Raw genomic sequence first — 21,337 nt, forward strand, 5'->3', positions numbered from 1 at the left:
ATTTTTATCTCACGCCTGGTGAAATAAATGGCTATATTTATTATTTAATATCTATGTTCCTACGGAATAATTAAATTGTCCACAAATTAGCTGCAAAACTACGACTCCCATGTTGAGTCCGATCTAATTTCCGGTTATTTGACAGTTTCAAAATAAAAGTCGTTACTTTGAGAATCTTGTCACCTGCTGAACCGGTTCACAAATGTGACTGAAATATGAATAATATTCGGCACAGTTAATAAAGCACATTAAGCACAGTTAATAAATAACATCTTTAAAAGCGACTTTTATTCATGGAAATGCATTTTAGAACATTTTATTAATGCTTAAGGTTTTATTGAAATTGTACTTAAGCTTTGCAAGAAATGGAAATATTAACATAAATTTTCACTAATTACAATAAACAATTTGAAATTAATTACTCATGGACCATAAAATGCAGCGCGGTGGAGCACGCGGCGATGACTCGCCCTGGCGGAAAAGAATCACAAAGTTCTTTCGAACTGAGTCGTTCGAATGAACCGAGTCGCGAAAAAGAGCCTTTCGTGATGCCATGGAAACGCGACGCTTTCCCGTATTGGGTGTTATGAACGATCTCGAGAACATAAGAGTTTGTTAGCGGTAAAAACAAGACAAAACATGCCTCGCAAAGCGGTTAAAGTGGTCGTCGAACTCCACCTGAGGGCGGTGAGGATTTCCGGATCATTATTTAGCTCAGTGAGATCAACTGATCAAACCGAGACGATCAAACGCTAACTTACTTATAAACGAATAGCAACCGTGTATTGGCTGTTTTGTGCCGTTCTCTTACCTGCGAATACGGAGATCTGTGATTATATTTATATTCTAGATAACCTGTCCAGGGGTGCATTTACCAGCCAAAGATGATGTTTACGTCAGTGTGAGTCTGATGCACAAATACAGGAAGACTGAATGCCTCCCTGCGGTCTTTCCGTTACTGATCCGGGAGAAAATACGGTTTGAAAAGGTGGACCGATTGCTCTGCTCTCTCTCGTTTCGAAAGGCAGTCTCGGCGCGTTATAAACTCTCGTCTTTTTCCTTGTAGACACTGAGCCACGCCACCGATCCTGCAGCTATAGCCGACTTCCTGCAGTGTGAGACGCTGCCTCTTTCTTTTTTCTCCTGATCTCTTTAGTGCTTTTTACAAAAAAACAGCGCAGGCGTACTTTAAAACAGAACACCTGAATGAAAAAAGAATGCTTTCAGACATTCAATCACGCGTTGATTGCAAATAAATAAGTGTATTATAGTCAAAGTCCCTTTCAAGAATTTGTATATTTCATAAAAAAAAAATAAATATATATATATATATATATATATATATATATATATATATATATATATATATATATATATATATATATACTATAATTATTAATAATAATATATTAATACATAATATAAATAATAATATAAATAATAATAATATTGAATATTAATATATATATATATATATATATATATATATATATATATATATATATATATATACACTTCTTATTTATTAGGGCTATTTTATAGTGTTTTTCCTCTTCATCAGGCGAAACAGTGAAAATTGAACTCATTCAGTTGATTCCTCCAGGTACAACTCATGTTATTTCTCAGGTATTACTAAATCATTCGTGCTGCAGATTGAAGGCAACGTTTTTTGCTTTTTCCCGCAGCTGGAGAAACACTGGCCAGTTTCGAGGTGGATGCTCGAAGTTTTCTTTTCCCCGAACCGAAGCTCGTCCCGTCTTTCTCTGGAGTCGAGAGAGAGGTGTTAATGACACGGCATCCCACTTTTCCTGTAAGTGCGTGTTTATCCACCACTAACTGAACCGATTTACTTAAACAGTGGTCTTTAAATACACTGATTCGTTTCAGGGTATCTCTCCGAGATTAGAGTTTTCCACGAAGACGACGTTCAGTGAAATCTCCGCCGACGGTGATCTCCCGACTGTCCCTGCGGTAAAAACACAGATTTCGACGATCAAGAATTTTTGCTTGATTGCTTCGTAAAGGTTTTGTAAAATGCTTTGTCGTCTTTAGAGGGCAATGACGAGAAAAAGGTCTCAGAAACGAGGCGGCGCTTCATCCCGAAGACATCTCTCTTTTTCTCCGTGCAGCCGAAGAGAACGTCACGACAGAGACCAGGTCTCAGATCTTCCTCGTTTGTGTTGAAAAGGAGCGCGCTTCGGCAAGCTTTTAAAAAGAGCAGTAACTGTGTAATTGATATAGTTCGAAAGTCTGAATTAAATGCAGTGTTTTAGCTATTAATTGCATTTGCAATTAAATGCAATGTATTATATTTAAAATCTGTGTCGAATGCAATGCAGTTAGTTGCGTTTAGAGTGTCTTTGACCCACTTAAGTGGCAAATATGTCTTTATATGCGGTTTCATTATTATTTTATAAACAATAATATACTTTAATGCCAATTTAAGCAAATTTATGCATTTAGTAATGCATTTAAACATTTTTGCAATGACACGTTTGTAGCAATAAATCTAATTAAATTATTATATTTAAAATATTCACTTTAAACGTAAGATCGAACGACACGCTTCAGTTCAGTTGAAGTGCTTTATATGTGCTTTAGTGTGTTAGTCAATGCATCAAAATGTACTGTAAAACACAACCAAAGATTATTAAAACAGTGAAAATCAGTTATCATTTAAAATATTTTAAATATTACATATAAAATGTTACTTGCAGATATTGTAATATATATATATATATATATATATATATATATATATGTATATATATATATGTATATATATATATATATATATATATATATATGTATGTATATATATATATGTGTGTATATATATATATATATATATATATATATATATATATATATATATATATATATACGCTACAAGTACAAATGCTAGTACTTCAATAGTGCAGCTAATTGTATTTAAGTACTTCTTTCTCATCAGACATGGTCCACATGTTGAGCTTTGCATAAATCATATATTTATATAAATCATATTAGAGGTGTTTCTCGTTACACTGGTGTTTAAATGGTTTGAGATCCTGGTTGTTAGTTTTTTTGATAAATTAACAATATCCAGCAGAGGGCACAACCGCTTACTGTAGGATTAAGACCATTAAGTGTGTGTGTGTGTGTGTGTGTGTGTGTGTGTGTGTGTGTGTGTGTGTGTGTGTGACCCTCTTAGGTTCAGAGGTCACGTGGACGGTCCTCTTCTCATCGTTCACCCGTCTCTGATAGAAACACCAGACTGAGGAGTCTGTCACCGAATCAAACAAAACCATCAGGAGAATCACGTATGAAACACCCTTCATGCAACTAGTCCATGCTGTAGATCTCTATAAGATTCGTTTGGTAATATATGACAGGACACGTTTTGTTTAACCAAAAGTTAACTGGTCAACTGAACTTTACTACTGACTGCATTCATTTATTCTCCAGGAGACAAAAGAAGGAGCTATTCCAGACCTTGGGTTAGTTGTGCATACTTTTTGTCCCTCTCTATATTAAACACCAATAAACAAATAATACTGATCTGGGAGTAAAAAAAAAAAAAGTCAGATGGACAACCCGAAGTATATTCTTAAAGTATATTATTTACATAAGTGTGAATATACTGTAATATTTTTAGACACTTAACTGTACGTTAGTTACAATTAAATGAAAATGGATTATAGTTTTAATGTTCTGTAAATAGTCTTCAGAGTGATTTTTAATAAATTTTTTTAATTTAATTTATTTTACTTGTTTAAATATATTGGTTAAAGTGTGTCGTCATATATTTAAATATTTTTGGTGCATTATTATATATATATATATATATATATATATATATATATATATATATATATATATATATATATATATTTAATTAAATATTTTGCATGCTTAATATGTTAGTCAACATTAAATAAGTCTACTTATTTAAATTATAACAAGACATTATTAAAACATGATTTAAAATAACTTAAAGTAAAATTTACATTTAAAAAAAATGAAAGGAGAATGTTTAATTTGATAACATCACAAAGTGCAGCTTACCCCCAGTTTCATTGTCAAGGCTGAAGCCTAGTCCCAGACTAAAATGCAAGTCTGATCTGTTTCAACTAGGGCTGCGCGATTATGACAGAAATTGTTATTGCGATTATTCCGATAATCACAATTTACATTAAATGATGTTTATACAATTACTTAAAGCAACCCACGCTAAAAACAACCGAAAAACCTAAGTATTAAGACTCAAATGTCTTGAAATGGTTTCTTTGAATACAAAAGTAAAAATATGCATAGTATTATAATGCTGTGCTAAAATTAAAATTAAAACAATGCAAAAAGCCCTTAGGATAACACATAGAAAGAAAAGAACACATCTTAAGCACACAGAATAATGTTAATTTTGGACAATTATGTAATTGTGGCATCAAGTAATTGTAATTGCACCTTGGTTTTCTCTCATGATCCACACCAGTAATGATTTTTTTTAATCAAAAATGACTTCAATTCCTAATTGAACTATGGCCTAATCCTGGCTCAGTCTAAGTCCATTACCTGTATATTAAGTTTCATATTATCCGCAAGTATTTTAAAAGACACCCCACAAAATCGCATTCAATACAATTAAGCGCACTTCTTTATCACAAGGCCGCACTTGTTTGAGTATTCTGTTGTTTCTCTCATGAACCGCCACCGTGCTTCATTGCTTCAGATGGCCGATGAAGACTCTTCAGACACAGACGATCTCCTCGACTACGCAGAGGAAGTGGGACGACATCATTTCCTCACGGGATCTTCAAGATACTCCAGCACAGATCGCCAGAGGCACAATGGGTATGTTTGCATCTGCGTTCCCCAGGTAGATATGACTGATGTTTTTTTTTTTGGAGAACTTTCCACACCACATCCATGCAGCTCTGAAGCTTACTTCATGTTCGTAACACTACGGGTTGCCTAATACTCTGGTTCAAGGAAGCTGTTCAAATCACCGACCTTATAAACGAGCAAACCTTATCCTTTGAGATAAATGATGTGTTGTTTTCTGCAGATCTCTCTTGGGTTCTCCTGACCTGTGGGAGGAGGTTCAGGAACGGGTTCAGAACCTTTTAACGTCTCCCAAAGCGGTCCATAGACTAGCCTGTGTGAGTACCACTGAAACACACACACACACACACACACACACTCCCGTTTTAATGAACGCCGTGGAATGTTATGCTCATCGTGGGATGGATCATTCAGCCTCCTCTGCCTCTGTTTCTGATGTCAGGGTGCCACTGACTCCGAGATAGACGAGGTTTTGACACGCAGATCTGTTTTGGCCCACTCATGCCCGTTCTGAAGTGTGGTACGTACAGTATGCACTCATGTAATGGCCAAGTCTTTAAATCTAGTGCTGCCACGCGATCGGTCGCGATTAAATGCATCCAAAATGACATATGTGTGTGTATTGTGCATATATATTATGTATGTTTAAATACACACGCGTGCATGCACATATATTAGAAAAATATTTTATGTTAATGGGTTCATCTTTATATCTAATTTAGTTTATAATTAAAGTACTGCTGAATGTTCTGACGTGCATTTTACGATAAACTCAAATTTGGTTTATTGTCATTTCCACTGAAACACGTATGCCTTGGATTTGAATATATATATATATATATATATATATATATATAGTTGCAATTCAGTACATTTTATTTAAAACAATTATGAAAGCATAATAATGTAAAATGCAAAGTAAAATGTTTGACATGAACTTTAAGGAAGTGTTAAGAAATATTGTACTTTAAGTAAAAATTATAATCAGTGTGTCAACACGTAAAAAAAGTGTACTTTAAAGCGCGACAAAAGGTTATTGAAACATGATTGAAAATGATAAAAGTTAAATGTGTAAAGTAATTGATAAAGTACACTTTTGTAAAATGTGTGTATTAAAACGCTCTCTTTAAAGTGTACTTAAGTGGCCTTTTATGTCATATATTATAATATCTGGAAGTACAGTTTAAAGATAATACAGTTGTTTTTAAGGTTTCATGTGTACTGGTTCGTATTTAATACAATTAAGCACTTTTATTTTTTTTTGTGCAGACTCTGTTCTTCTTTTTCTCCACAGACGAATCAGAAGACTGGGATTTCCACGGCATTGCATTCGTTTCTATTTAGTTATGGGTGCGTTTGTTTGTATTGCAGCTTTGAAATGAAACCGTGTGTTTCTAGTGTTTTTCAAGCTTGGTGGTATTTAACCTTGTTTCTGGCAGTAGTCCATAAATAAAGAAACAAAAAAGACACAAAATGAAATCATCAAAAGTGACAAATCGGTAGTGGTTTGATCACATCCCTTCTTCTTCTTTTAAGCATTTTTATGCAAATGCTGTTTGGTCATTAGCAATTAAAATGAAACGCCTGCTTTAGCTGATTATCAAGTTCAAAAGGCTTATTATGTTTGCATCTGAGAGCCACAGGTGTGTTATGTCTATGGCATTTCCCCTTGAGACGGAGTATTAAATGAAGAACCATCCATCCATCCATCCATCCATCCATCCACCCATCCATCCATCCATCCATCCATCCATCCATAATAAATCTTAAGAATGGAAAAAAATCAATTCAGGGATTTTTTTCAGGTGTTGACACATTTGTCTTTATTATTTTGTGAATACACATACAGTACCTGTTGAATCATACAGTATGACTAATTTGACTACTGTACTGTATAAATACAGTTGTACAATGGTGTGCTTTACAGTGTTTATTACAGTGTTCACCTTAAACGAAGACCATTACCGCGACACATCGATCATTTTCTCTCATTTCTGATGTAACCCAAAGTACGAAGAAATTAAATATTGTAAAAGAAAGTTCAAAGTGGCTCAATGGCAGAAATTTGGCACCGACAACATCATCTGTGTGGCCTTTTCAGAACATTCAATAAATTTGACAACAAAAGAAGAAAAATAATGAATCGGTGGCTTGCTGAAGAAACTATTAAGGCCTGCCACCTTCAGTATCGTGACAAAAGAACCGTGTACAAAGGATCTGATTTTCATTCCCAAGGCCGTATCTGTACACCACATCAAGCCCCGATCATGCAACGCTTGTATAAAAATGTTCCCCTTCATATCAACACATTCAACTTGGCACAAATCTGAAACGAAAGACGCGCAAAGCTCATAAACGTTTGGCTTTCGGTAGCAAGTGCAAATACAGAACTGGCGACATTTCACACGTTACTGAATTTGGAACATAATCTGCGAAGAAAATCGTCGAAAGCGGATTTCGAGGACCTTAAAAATCAGCGTTTTTTTCTGAGCGTCACAGCATTGGCTAGTTAGCGACATGCGTACGTTACACTAATCTGCCGGGTTTCTTCGATATTGCACGGAGCTCCCTCTCAAACACCAATACGAAAAATCGCCTACTGCTAAAAAGCTATCCGTTAGTACAAAACCAAAGGAAACAACCGACGTTAATAAAAAGAGACCAGCAATTTGCATAAGTCATGGGAATTGTTAATGAACTGTGGAAGCACGGTTTTCTCTCAGACTAGCGCACACGTAAGTTCAAGAGCGCGGGTGGGAAAATGGAGGAAGGAGAACCGCAAGGGCAGGTATTGCTAATGTCCGCACTCAATCATGTCCTCGCTAATGACTTTCCGTCCCAGTCATGGCATTGGTTTTATGAATGGCTCCAACCTCTCTGAACCTCTTTCGCGCCGTCAGGTGTTCAGCAGAAACCGCCGCTCGCCACTAGAACTGCGAGGTCTCGGTGAAGGAGATGGCGTCGCTTTTATCGATGGTGAAGCCGCCGTTGACGTACGATTTCTTCTCGCACTCGTCGTCGTCCAGCGTGGTCTCCAGGGCGAAGGGGTTGGCAGCGTCCACGTCTGAAGTCAGGTCCATCCTCTCTAGTTCTCGCTTGGACAGCTTCTGGACTATTCCAGCGCCGTATGCGTCTCCCAGCACGTTGATCATGGTACGGAAACGGTCGCTGGTTCGACAGGATATAACAATGTCAATTCTGACAGTAACGTTATCCACTTCTTACTTGCAGTATGGGCGCCGCCATTTGTAAATTCTATGGGTCTGGCTTCCGGTCCCATCCGCGTCCAGCTATATTTTTTTTAGCCGTACAAAACTTTTTTTGCTGCTTGATATTGAAAAAAGTGTCGTATCATCTCATTTTAATGTATTATCTTAAGTATGAACAAGCTGGTTTGCGGTTTTAACGTTTACTGCATGTCGTTATCGTCCTCGTTAACGAACCGGAAGCCTCAACCGTAGACTTACTTTCGCGTTGAGGAAAAAGGTGGATAAGTTTAGAAATGCTGATAGAAATGAGATGTTATGTGAATTACAAACAATTGCAATTCAAATAAAACATTTTGGGAAGAAAAATAGTAATTGCGAGATAAAAAAAAATTGTGATTTACTTTTTTATTCCGTCATGGAAACAAAAATGCAAACTCAGAATTCTGATTTAAAAAGGTCATAATTATGAGACATAACCTTTATTAAATTACTAAATTATATAGAGAGTTATTATCATCAAAAAAGTAATTATTTCCCAATTAATACATTTACGTTGTTGTAATTGTGAGTTTATGACTCGCATAACATCTCATAATTCTGTTTACATACCACAATTCTGACATATTTTTCTTCTGAAATCTAGGTTTACATCTCAGGAAAAAAGTCAAAACTGACCTAAAATGTCGCAATTTATTCCATCATAGAAATCTTCATAATCTTCTTAGAAATAAATAGTTATTCACCTTTTTTAAGCTGTTGTTTAAAAAAAATCGTTCCATCTTGCGCTGACAAAAGTGATTAAAACTCACCGACTCGTAAATACAAACATTCCAGGATGACTTAATTAAACCAATAATTTAGTTTTGTAGACCAAAACCTATAAACGGATATTTGAGCCTTTCTGGATCCAGTCAGAGATTCTGTTTAAGTGCTTGTCATAAGGTCTATGATGAAAACATATTTTCACATTTCATTCCGTGGCATGAAATACATCAGTAATGATACGTAATTACAGAAGTAGCCTAAATTTCTCTGCTAAATGTTTTTAAAGCTGCAGACTGTATCTTTTGTATAATAAGCGAGTACGCCACGATTCCAAACCGTGCTGAATCACCAGAGTACGACTATAATATTCTCTTTAGACTGTTGTCGGGGTTTATTGGTTCCTGCCCAGTTCCTGCGTGACTTCTTTATAAGCAGAGAGAAGTAGCTCTGGCTACAGCTTTCTTCCACAAGACGCACACAGTTCTGTTAGAGCACCAAAAGTTACGGACTGCAGCTTTAAGAATAACATTTCAATTGAGTTTATTTTCTGCAACAAGTCGATGGACAGATCCTGTTGGGTTTTTGTAACGGGAACCTGGCCGATACGGGTTCTCCTACAAAAATACGTCATCATCCCCACCGTGTCACATTATGAATACCAAATACTTACAGCAGCCAATCGACAGCGACGATGAGGGTGACATCGGTGGCTGGAAGGCCCACTGCCGTGAGCACTATCACCATGGTTACCAGTCCAGCATTTGGAACACCTGCTGCGCCAATGCTGGCGACTGTTGCCGTGATACTACGGAATGAATGTTTAAAAAAAAAAAAGTATCACTCGGCCCTTCGTCCTTCATGAGGCCACTTAACTCTATTATATCACACCAATTGGCTTATATCCCACTTACCTAATGGTAACAATCTGGCCGGCGTCCAGGTCGTAGTTGTTCAGTTGAGCTATGAATATTGACGCAACGGCTTCGTACAGCGCAGTGCCGTCCATGTTGATAGTTGCACCGACTGGAAGGACGAAGCGAGTGATTCTCTTGTCGATCCTGTTGTTCTCCTCTGCGCATCGGAACGTGACCGGCAGAGTGGCTGAGCTGATACAGTGAAGACACTTGTTATCGCAATATAGCAGTTTTCTTTGATTGCTGTGCATTTGAAAAATCTCTTTGTTTTACACAAACCACCTAAAACTGGAATGACAGGAGCGAGGCTGAGCAGGCCTGCTATAAAAAGCTCAAAATAATGATCAAAACACAACACCAAAGGCTGTTTCTCCGATTATTTTAAAGATTGTTTAAAAAGCGTTATTCATAGCTTTTAAGAAATGCATGCCTTTTGCGGAATCTGTTGGGACAAGTCCCATTGAAAATGTCTGAACGTACTGCATAACAAAATACTTTTGTTTTAAAATGTCTTTAAAAAGCTCGCATTATTTTCTTAGCTTTAATAAAAAAATAACTAATTACATTTTAAATATAAAATAATCCTAAATGTGGATCAGAGGTACACTTTGGCATATTTTTAAAAAGAATACTTGTTGTGGAAATGTTACTTTAAGGACTGGTTTCACAGCCAGAGCTAGGCAATATATGTATAGTTAAATTAGGACATTTATTATATAAATTAGGAGTATTTTTTATTAACGTGCATTAGGAAAAACATTACTGGTGTGCATTTTGAGACAAAATATATTTGAATATTTTTTAAGATATATTTTGATATATTTTAAGATTAGTCGGTGCATGTATTTTTCAGTTCAGTCTGTGCAAAGTCACTTAATTATATGTCAATTGCAACTGAATAAAAATGTATTAGATTTAAAATTTATATTACATGCAAATCGATTTACTAAGTACGTCTTATATTTAATTGTCTTTGAAATATGGTTAAAGTACTGTTGAATTCAAATATGAAAAATAAAAAGTCATTTTTTGATACTATTTAAATATTATTTTTAAATACACTTTTGTAATAAAGCTGCAATTCAGTACATTTACAATATATTTTTACTCTAAATGTAATGTGAATAACACTCTACAGGTAAAATGATAATCCTTTAAAGCATGTGAAAAGCTTACTATACATTTAATTAAAATATTATTAAAGCATGCTTTTTAAAAAATGTACTTTATTTATTAAGAAACATAATCATCAAAATTCCTCTTTATGTTCACTTAATTGGCTTTTTATTCATAAATATTAGGACATAAAAATATACATTTGAGTTTTGAAATGCACTACATATGCATTTTTTGCTCCGGTTTACAGTATGGATGAGCTCTGGAGCTAGCTGCTGAAAATCAGAGCCAGTCTGCAGATTTGAGATGACATATTTCACACAGAAAATGACAAAGATGGGAACAGACTCATATTTTATCCGAGGATATCATATTTGATATTTTAAATCAATCTGAAAACATTTGTTGTGTTCAAAATGGCTTCGATGTCTACAAAGCGTGTGTAGTATATTGCATATAATATCTCTGTATCCATTTACAAACTCAGCAGCTATATGACAGACGGTGTTTTGCATCTCTTTAGATTTTAAGTTTCGCCTTTATTCAATATACCAATGCTAAAATACTCATCGACTCACCTTGAGGAAATCATGAGAGCTGTGAGCAAAGCCTGTGCCATTCCTAGAGTGAAGGTGAAGGGATTCTTCCTCACAAACACGAAGTAAATCAGGGGGAGGAATACGATGGAATGAATGGCTAGTCTGTGAAAAGAAAACACGTTTTAAAATACCCCCTGTGCGTTATCAGAAGCAGTGAACGTCAGGAATATTGAAGTATGGTTTGTTAGGATAAGACCGTTTGAAAATCTGAGGGTGCCAAGAAATCAAAGTATTGAGAAAAAGTTCTCCAAATGAAGCGATGCATATTACTAATCAAAAATTAATTTCTGACGTGTTTACTAAAAGGAAACAAAATATCTTCATGGAACGTTATCTTTACGGTATCTTCCCGTAATATCCTAATGACTTTTGCATGAAAGAAAATGGATTGTTTTGACCCGTATATACCCGTCCTATATGATCCAGGATTGCATTTATATATTTGAACTTATTTATCATTCAATTATTACATACATCACACTTTAATTAAAATAAAGTTATCTTATCTATAATAAAGTTATCTTGCGCACCCCCAGGGTTGAGCACCACTGCTTTTTTCCCCCAAGGTCACCCGGATTTATATGCTCTCTATTCGTAAGAGCTACACTGTTTGACTCAGCAGTGTGCTTTCAGCTCATTCCACACGAGTGCAGATGGCATTTGTTTAACTGCGGCTACAGAATCTCCTGACTGATGTTCGGTCGCCTTTATCACTCAAATTAGTGGAAGTTTGGAGTTTATGAAATGTATAATAAGCGCATCTGCAGTTCGAGCAGTTTTAAATGTCCGTGGCTCTTATCTGCGTGTGAGCAGAGCCGACGGTAAATCTGCTCCTCTGCTAATCAACAAGGGAACATTTGAGGAGCTTCACCCGCTGAGCACCGTCACCATGTACAGGCCCATCTTCCTGAAGATATCCCAGTCGTCCACCTCCATGATCTTGGCAGCGATTAGGAACAAGATGCCAACGGGCATGTAACTGCCAGAGAAAATGTATTTTATCATTGCATTCATTACATACGTAATCAATATTACACTATATTACATAATGTATCATTTATTGGCTGATGTACCTTCCTATGTGTTTTTTTCTACTGCATAGCTGTAAAAAAAAAAAAAAGTAGGAAAAAGTGTTGCATGCTTCTTGTGGGTGGTTGCTAGGGTGTTGCTATGTACTTTTTTAGGATACTGTGAATCGTTGCTAAGAAATTGTTATGTGGTTGCTATGTGTTTTTGAATACTGAATGGTAACTAAGGGTTTCTATGTTGTTATAAGAGTATTCTGAATAGTTGCTAAGGAATAGGTGTGGTTTCTTGGGCGTTGCTATGTGTTTTTTTGTGTATTGTAAATGGTTGCTAAATAACTGCTACATGGTTTCTAGGGTGTTGCTATGTGTTTTTTTAAGGTATTCTCAATGGTAATTAAGGAATTGCTATGTGGTTTCAATGATATTCTGAGTGGTTGCTAAGGAATAGCCATGTCATTTCAAAAGTATTCTGAATAGTTGCTAAGGAATAAGTGTGGTTTCTTGGGCGTTGCTATGTGTTTTTTTGTGTATTGTAAATGGTTGCTAAATAACTGCTACATGGTTTCTAGGGTGTTGCTATGGTTTTTTTTGGGGTATTCTCAATGGTAATTAAGGAATTGCTATGTGGTTTCAATGATATTCTGAGTGGTTGCTAAGGAATAGCCATGTCATTTCAAGAGTATTCTGAATAGTTGCTAAGGAATAGTTGTGGTTTCTAGGGTGTTGCTATGTTTTTTTAGGGTATTCTCAACGGTAATTAAGGAATTGCTATGTGGTTTCAATGATATTCTGAGTGGTTGCTAAGGAATAGCCATGTCATTTCAAGAGTATTCTGAATAGTTGCTAAGGAATAGTTGTGGTTTCTAGGGTGTTGCTATGTTTTTTTAGGGTATTCTCAACGGTAATTAAGGAATTGCTATGTGGTTTCAATGATATTCTGAGTGGTTGCTAAGGAATAGCCATGTCATTTCAAGAGTATTCTGAATAGTTGCTAAGGAATAGTTGTGGTTTCTAGGGTGTTGCTATGTGTTTTTTTAGGGTATTTAGAGTGGTTGCTAAATAATTGCTATGTGATTCCTAGGGTGTTTTTGTGATTTTTATTGCAAATGAATAGGTGATAGTGATTTTAAGGTGTTGTTATATGTTTTAGGTGTATTTTGAATGGTTGCTATGGAATGGTTTCTTGATTTCCCAGGCTTTTCTACGTTGTTCTTGTGTAGTTTCTAGGATATTCTGACTGGATGTTAGATTGTTGCTATGTGGTTTCTAGGCTATGTGGTTGCTATATTGTATCTAGGGAGGTTCTATGTGATAGCTAGGGATTTCTAGGTGGTTGCTATGAAGTTTCTAGTGTGTTCTGGGTGGTTGCTAGGGAGTTGTTAAGTGGTCGCAAAGGAGTTGCAGTGTGGTTGCTAGGGTGCACTGGGTGGTTTCTTACTGACCAGGGTCAACAGAGCCCACCCTTAAGTCCGAGTATGATAATTAATGACAGTGATTGTCGCCTGTAAACTAACCACATAATAATCTGAACGATTCTCATGGTGGCCTCATTTAGAGCATCAAAGAACTCTAGCAGGATCCGGCCCCTTTCTCCCATTTTGCCAATGACCAGGCCGAACGTCACGCAGAATACGATCAGGCCGAGAACATTAATGCCATCTGAATACGAGCCCACAATCTTGTAATCTTTTGTCAAATTCTACAGCAGAGAGATGGCAGAAATTAATACATACATGCATTCTCTATCTATGCCATTCATTTACTCGTCATCTTTCTCTCACCTGTGCAACTGTTGAGATAATGGTGGTGAATGGTGGAAATGCAGTCGTGTTACTTGTGCTTACGTTGGTGTTTGATGGTTCAATCTCTTTGCGTTGCGTCTTATACTAAAACACAGATGATATTCATTTAAACTAAAAACTATATTTTCACGACTTAATATAAGTCAAAACCATATTTTACCTGTTGAAAACAGGCTTGCACAAGATTTTCGGGAAACATATTCCTATGAAGACACAAGGTAAACAAACCACTTGGTTAAAATTATTTATACGAAATAGTGATCATATTATTGGTATCACTTTTCACTATTAACTAGTTGCTCACCGGATTGCATGCTACTAGCATGCTGGCAGTTCATTAGCACCGATAAAGCACAAATATTAATGCATATTATTCTACATTTAAGATCCCTTAAGATCCACCCCGTACCTAAACTTTAACAACTACCTTGCTAACCTAACAAGCAGCAAATTGGAAGCTTATTAAGGTAAAAGTCATCTTTAATAGTGAGAACTGGTTCCAAAACTAAAGTCTAACCAAACCAAATTGTTATATTATACTGTATTGTATTATATTACATTATATAGATCTATAGACCATACCTAAAATGGTCGAGTCATTGCATACCTTTTTTATTTAATGCATTAAACGTCATGCATTTTTAAGTAATTCAAGGGTTAATGAACTGAGAAGCCAAAATATCTCATTCGATATATAAGAGGTCATATATGCACTATAAAATCCAGTAAGTCTGAACACAAAGTTCAATTCGACACATGATTTGGACACAGATAGACAGCTTACTACATCTAAATTATAATTTTTTTTAAATGTAAAATTCTTGACACCATAAGTGCATTTCAGAGAACGATACAAAAGGCTGTTCCTTTGAGTGTTTGCGTCTTTAAGCTCAAATTATGCATCCATATTATGTATTTTGTATCGAATTATCTTTCATACAACGTAGGTAGGCGCAGGTGTGCGATTTTTACCTAACCAGGTCCAGTAAGGTGTCGACGGTGGTCACATTCGGCGTGCTTCCCGCTCTCTCGATGTTATCAGCGCTCTGCGACACCCCGGGTTTAATCGTCGTCACCAGAACGATCCCTTTCGGGCACAGCATCATTGTTACGCAATCACAGTTTACGTCTTTAAGGTTTATTGATGTCGTGTTTGCGTGACTCACCAAGAATGACAGCAATGATGGTGGTGGAGAGGTAATAAACCACGGCGCGAAGCCCGATCCTGCCCGACACCTCCGAGTCCAGCGCTGCCACTCCTTCACAAACAAGGCCAGAAGTAAACGCCACTCATCCGTTCTCCAGAGAACACGCTTGATGCGTTAAACAATGCATATTGGGTTGCACTGCAACAAAAACAGCTCTGCAGCTACAGTTTTCCCTCCGAAAATATCAGAAATGCTGTAGATGTGAGGTTCCAGACATTATCAGCAGCACAGAGCCTTATCTTTTTGCGGTTATTTGCAGCGATCACACAATCAAGCATTATTGGATTTGCCAAAGTAGCACGTATGACGTGTATATATTGCCGTACTGTAAGAATTTTATTGCCCAGAAATGATACGTTAACATAAAATAAACATAAAATGCGGCCATACTGTACGCATGTTTCCTGAACAAGAAGAATTCATAAACCCTGAGGATTTGTGAGGAGATTGTACCTTTTATTAAAAATGAATTAAATACAATTAAACTATTTGCTAAAAAAAGATAAAAGACGTTGCGTTTTTTATATAATGATTAGTATAACCATTAACCAACATCAAAGAACACATGAATGGTTTGTTAAATTATTTAAACATTAACTTAAAATCTATACGGTGGTGCTTTAAGAAAACACTGTAATTCAAAAGGGCTTGAACAGCAACGCAATGCTGATTCTTTTCAGCATTTTTTAAACGTTGTAGATTTATGTCGCAAAGGAGAACCAATAAAATGATTGACTATATTTTGAGACAAGTGTCTTGCCGATGTTTTTAAGTTTTGCTAAAAAAGCAACAGTTTTTCAGTAATAGAAGAATTTAAAAGTCTGGTATTTGAGGTAAAAAGCACAGCAAATTGACTAACGACACAATAATTAAGATGATAATAAACAGCTGGATGACTTTTCAATGTGTTGACATGCTATGGTTAGATTCAGGTGGTAAATATCATAGTAGGTTGGGTCCATCTTACCCACCTTAGATATAATCAACAAATTTGTTACTAAACAATCATATCTGAAAATAATATAATAATATATAATAATATAATAATAACATAATAAACGTATCATGTTGTACCTTACTATTTTAGCTATTGTTAATATTCCTGTTTGAATTTTTAGCTTTGATTTTAATTTTTATTATTTATTTTTTTACGTTTTTTTAAATGTCTATATATATTTTTTTAAATAATTTTTTAAGCTATTATCTATTATTCATATATATATAATGTATGTATGTATATATATATATATATATATATATATATATATATATATATATATATATATATGTACATATATATACATATATATATATATATATATATATATATATATATATATATATATATATATATATATATATATATATACACATAAATATACACATGTAATGAATGTTTCACACATTTAATGACTTTCAAATAAAATATATATACATTTTTTCATTATTGCTAGCGGGAGATTCAGCAAAACCCGGCAGGGCTGCGATTAATCTTTCATGGGTGGACCCTCGTCCCTGAAGGTGGCCCTGGACACTGGTAATATAAAGGCAGCATTTATAACCTCTGAATTTTCACAGCCAGTCATAAATGGAGATGTGATGGGCTGAAGAGAGAGAGAGAGAGAGAGAGAGCGATACCCGTTATCATGCTGGAGACGATGAGAGGCAGGATGACCAGCTTTAGCATTCTCATCAGGATTTCTCCCGGGAAGCCAAAGTACTGCTTCTCCAGCTGAGACAGAGAGGTGTAGTCCCGCACCAGCACTCCCAGAGCGATCCCTGCAGACAGAGAGACAGAAAGCACGTCAAGCTGAGCTCAAAACGTCACCCTCTCCATTACGCCTGATCTACACAAACCAGTCTGAATGTACCGAGCTGCATATTCCAGTAATATCTCAAGATCAGCTTCTTTTTTACAATGACTACTGGCTGTCTCAAAACGACTGAGCGTCGCCGCTGATATTTAGAGGGGTTTCGCCAACAAGCCTAAGAGACTTCAAATCTCTAATCTCGCCGACATTTCGAATGAGAATATGCTTTATGGTTGTCCGAGGCGCAGATCATTTCCCCCGGATTTGTTGCCAGATGCACAACGCGAGATGCGCCGAATTAGCTGTAGCTGTTAATCGAAATAAAAACATCTCAAACGTGTCGCATTGAGTTGTAGATGATCTAAGCTTCGTTCGTTCATGGAGATGGATTCGGATATAGTCGGTTCCGTCAAATAAACTAAAAAACCTTAATGCACTGCACTGCAGATACAGCAAATAACGTATTTATGTGTCCGTTTCCAACCTTCTTCCATTAGGGAGCATTTTCAAAACGCTGCACACTTTTAACAAAAATGCTGATATGCAGATTACTGACATTATTGTCATTCTTTAATTCCTTAGTAGTATGCATATTTTATATATATATATATATATATATATATATATATATATATATATATATATATATATATATATATATATATATAAAAAATAAAAAATATAATATATAAATAAATAAAATAATATTAAATATTTTTTTCATCATGCTTTAAAGAAGTACACTTATTTCGATGTGCTGACTAACACACTAAAGCAAAAACAAGTACTTGTTTTTATTTTTAAATATAGTGTCTTATTCAATATTACATTTAAAGCTAGTATTTTTTAAATTTCCACTTTACATATGATCAAAGACAACAGAATTATATATAAATGTCCTTTTTTATATAAAAGTCCTACTATTTTTGTACACGCTTCTTTTTCACGAGGGATGGCATCACAACTATTTGTGTATCTAATATTCTCGCTTTCAAGAAGTCTTCGTGCATGTTTAACGAGGCTAAACCAAACCCGGGTGACCACAAACGGCACAGTCAATTATACAGTCCTTGTTGTACTTTAACATATCTTTATTACATTTCAGCATCGTAATGATTACGGTGCTTACGACCGAAATAAAAGATGTTTTGCAACGCTGAAAGAGCGCCCTTTTGTTTTATTGTACGAGCTTGCGTGGCATCCACGAGCGAACCAATTTAAATAAAATGTCAAATACAAACAAGCTCAGGACCGAGAGTTGGTTATGCATGAAACATTAACCCCTATTTTGGCCGTTTTTAATGACATAAAAGGCAATCAAAACATCATTATGAATATCATGGCGGCAGTATTGCGTATATTAAAAAGTATTTATTTTATATAAAAATAGCACATGCTACACTCAAGACTTTAGTGCATATAGTGTATAATCTATGACCGCTGCTTAATTGCCTCACCGATCAGCTCAGAAATGCCTAATAGAGCAATAGCGAGATTTTTATTGGACAGCCTATAAGTTCTGAGCGTTTCACAAAGCATTAAACCATTAATGTTGTGATGACTAGGCCTTCACGACCCGGCCAGTTTGTGGCACGGCAAATAACCCGCTCATTTATGATTATTTACAACTGATTACGCCACGCTTTTATTTTCGAGACCTGCACACATTTGCTATTGCAAAGATTGTTTTGGTACACTTCTGCACAAAAATGTAGAGGAGAATAACAAACAAACGCACATAATCAATGCCGGCTCACGTCAAGACGACTTTCTGACGAGCATGTGTTTCAGCAGCTCTCAGAAACGTCTCACTTGTATTCGGCGTCTTGTAGTTTATTAGTTACGGACTTTTTTTTAAATCACGTTTTACTGTGTTTCATGGCACCCGGGGTTGTTTTGTGTTGGTCTTGGTTCAAGCTGGTTGGCTGATTTGACCTAATTCAAGCTGATTCCCCAGCCCGGTCATCTTGGGCTCCTTTGCATGTCTTCTAACATTTTACAATACGAGTATTTTGTAGACGGTCTTCTGCGGTGAATGGGTGCCGTCGGAACGACAGCTGATAAAAACATCCCGAGTAATCCACACCACTCCAGTCCATCAGTGAACATCTTGTTTTATGCTTTTGACCGAAATGTCCAACATATGGCATCCATCTATAATGATTCCTCTTCCTTGCGTGAGAAAGTGTCTCGCATCAAAACATTTGTTTAGAACTGCTTTGACCGTTTTGTCTTCTACATTATGCTTGAACTCTTCGTATTTCCGTCCTGACCGAGATTAAACGACCTTTCACCGGAAAACGCCTTATTGTCGACAGCAACGGTCGATAAAGCTGCGATAAAGTCTGAGTGATGGATTTGTTTATGCTGAATGGATTACCGTGATGTTTTTATCAGCTGTTGGGCTCTCACTCTGACGGCACCCATTCACCGCAGAGCATCCGTAACTGAGCCGCTGAGCGCTTTCTCCAAATCTCCTCCAATCTCCTCTTGGAGCCGGTGATCTCATTTTTGAAGATCAACACATGTCCCGTGCGCCTCTGTAGCCATGCAATGTTAGCTTTTAGGAATTTAATCTGACTTTCTGAAAAGAAAAGGCGCAGTAAAGCGTGACAACCATCCCCGACCCCTTCACACTGTTTGTCGCTCCTTGTGTGAGATGAAACAGAGGGATTTTACTGTGTCATACTAGAAGTCTGGTCACGTTTCTCTGTGGCAGTAGTAAAATATCTAGACACACACACACACACACACACACACACACACACAGAGAGAGAATGATCAATGCCTTCATTCATCACATTCACCCATAACACACCTGCAGATATCGTGCAGCTAAACGCAACAAACACCTTAATTGCCCTTATTGTCATATCACACCGGCGCCGCATTTCCACCAAACCTCAAGCCCAGACGGAGAAGATGAAACGGCGGCACCGGATGCATAATGAACGGCGCGAGACGTGAACGAGCACGACAACGAGGCGAGCGACGCGCGATGCGGAGAAACGCGGCGCTCCGGTGCAGCCCGTCTTACCCAGCACCACCGACGTGACGGTGGCGATGAGGATCCAGTTCCTCTTCAGCAAGCCCTTCACGTCCCTGCCCCTCCGCTCTTTCTTCCCCAGCATGTCCATGGCGCGCGGGCGGGTGGTTCTGGCGAGGCTCGCGGTCTTCCGTTCCGTCGTCGAGTCCCGGAGAGCCGGCGGAGAATGATGCGCGGCTGCTGTTGGGAGGGGGATGTGATCTGCTGCTGCTGCTGCTGCTGCTGCTGCTTCCTGCCAGAGTCTCTCGATAACCTTTGATCGCTCGTTTACGGCAGGCTGACCTCTGATTTACCGCCATCTCTTCTCGCGGGCCCGTAAACGAGATATAAAAATATTAGAATTGCAGTGCGCGCGACATGTCTCTGACACACGAGCCCGTGCCGCCGAGCCCGCGTTATCTGTCACGTTAGAATATAAACATTGCATTATTTCTCCCAGCGGCCGCTAGAAATTATTCTTCATATAATTTAATGCCCAAGTAGCCTACTTTTTGGTCAGGTTAACGATTAACGCTCGGGTTTAGCGGAAAGCACGTTTGGCGTCCATGCATGCAACTCCTATTATAATGTTGTTTAAATGGCAAACTTAATTGGGTCAGAAAGCACTCTATTGCATATTAATGTACAGCGTTGAACTAGTTAAGAGTGTTATATATTACTCATTACTAGTTACTCCTTTCAAAATGAATATTGTTATTTTACTTATTACTCCCTGGCAACAGTAATCAGTTACACTTGCATTGCTTTTTCGTCACGCCCCACAGAAAAATCATGTAAAAATCTTACTAAACTAACTAAAAAGTCACTAACAACATATGTCTGCCTCGTGATTTGACCAAAGTCCACGTGGATAGCCAGAAGATAATAAGAAATCTTATTAGTAATTAGTTACATGACTAGTTACTAAAAAAAAAAAAGAAGTAATATTGTTACGGTAACTTAGTTAGTAGACTAACTAGTTACTGCCCGACGCTGTTAATGTATAAACATAGATATAAATGTGTGAACATAATTT

At 36.8% G+C, this 21,337-nt stretch overlaps 2 protein-coding genes across 3 annotated transcripts; one reads left to right on the forward strand and one right to left on the reverse strand.

The window, feature by feature from the left end:
* Positions 1-462: 462 nt before the first annotated feature.
* Positions 463-6,281, forward strand: spata6l (spermatogenesis associated 6-like). 2 transcript variants are annotated; one of them, XM_043245300.1, is made up of 13 exons: positions 463-687; positions 851-988; positions 1,067-1,115; positions 1,562-1,603; positions 1,686-1,810; positions 1,888-1,971; positions 2,053-2,157; positions 3,194-3,302; positions 3,448-3,479; positions 4,712-4,833; positions 5,048-5,141; positions 5,267-5,344; positions 6,094-6,281. In XM_043245300.1, the coding sequence occupies exons 1-12, from the start codon at positions 640-642 to the stop codon at positions 5,336-5,338; spliced, it is 1,020 nt and encodes a 339-aa protein (XP_043101235.1). In that variant the 5' UTR covers positions 463-639; the 3' UTR covers positions 5,339-5,344; positions 6,094-6,281. The 2 variants fall into 2 exon arrangements, with proteins under 2 accessions (XP_043101235.1, XP_043101234.1); XM_043245299.1 differs by having other exon boundaries at positions 6,119-6,281.
* A 338-nt stretch (positions 6,282-6,619) lies between these two features.
* slc1a1 (solute carrier family 1 member 1) lies at positions 6,620-20,719 on the reverse strand. Its single transcript, XM_043245425.1, has 12 exons — positions 20,314-20,719; positions 17,104-17,244; positions 15,424-15,516; positions 15,230-15,344; positions 14,418-14,460; positions 14,237-14,341; positions 13,970-14,154; positions 12,299-12,406; positions 11,407-11,529; positions 9,710-9,904; positions 9,469-9,603; positions 6,620-7,992 (listed from the first exon to the last, which is right to left on the reverse strand). The coding sequence occupies exons 1-12, from the start codon at positions 20,411-20,413 to the stop codon at positions 7,752-7,754; spliced, it is 1,584 nt and encodes a 527-aa protein (XP_043101360.1). The 5' UTR covers positions 20,414-20,719; the 3' UTR covers positions 6,620-7,751.
* Between the last annotated feature and the right edge of the window lie 618 nt (positions 20,720-21,337).

The sequence above is a fragment of the Puntigrus tetrazona genome, chromosome 7 (assembly GCF_018831695.1).
Source record: "Puntigrus tetrazona isolate hp1 chromosome 7, ASM1883169v1, whole genome shotgun sequence".
NCBI lineage: Eukaryota > Metazoa > Chordata > Actinopteri > Cypriniformes > Cyprinidae > Puntigrus > Puntigrus tetrazona.

Bases quoted from the DNA above. Each gene is read 5' to 3' on its own strand.
- spata6l (XM_043245300.1), top strand. From the start codon at position 640: ATGCCTCGCAAAGCGGTTAAAGTGGTCGTCGAACTCCACCTGAGGGCG. The intron at 2,158-3,193 runs GTCTCAGATCTT...TGACCCTCTTAG, and splicing joins AACGTCACGACAGAGACCAG to GTTCAGAGGTCACGTGGACG. The intron at 5,142-5,266 runs GTGAGTACCACT...TTCTGATGTCAG, and splicing joins CGGTCCATAGACTAGCCTGT to GGTGCCACTGACTCCGAGAT.
- slc1a1 (XM_043245425.1), bottom strand. From the start codon at position 20,413: ATGGACATGCTGGGGAAGAAAGAGCGGAGGGGCAGGGACGTGAAGGGC. The intron at 14,461-15,229 runs GTAAAAATCGCA...GTGTCTTCATAG, and splicing joins ACCTTACTGGACCTGGTTAG to GAATATGTTTCCCGAAAATC. The intron at 14,342-14,417 runs GTAAAATATGGT...TCTGTGTTTTAG, and splicing joins TGCAAGCCTGTTTTCAACAG to TATAAGACGCAACGCAAAGA.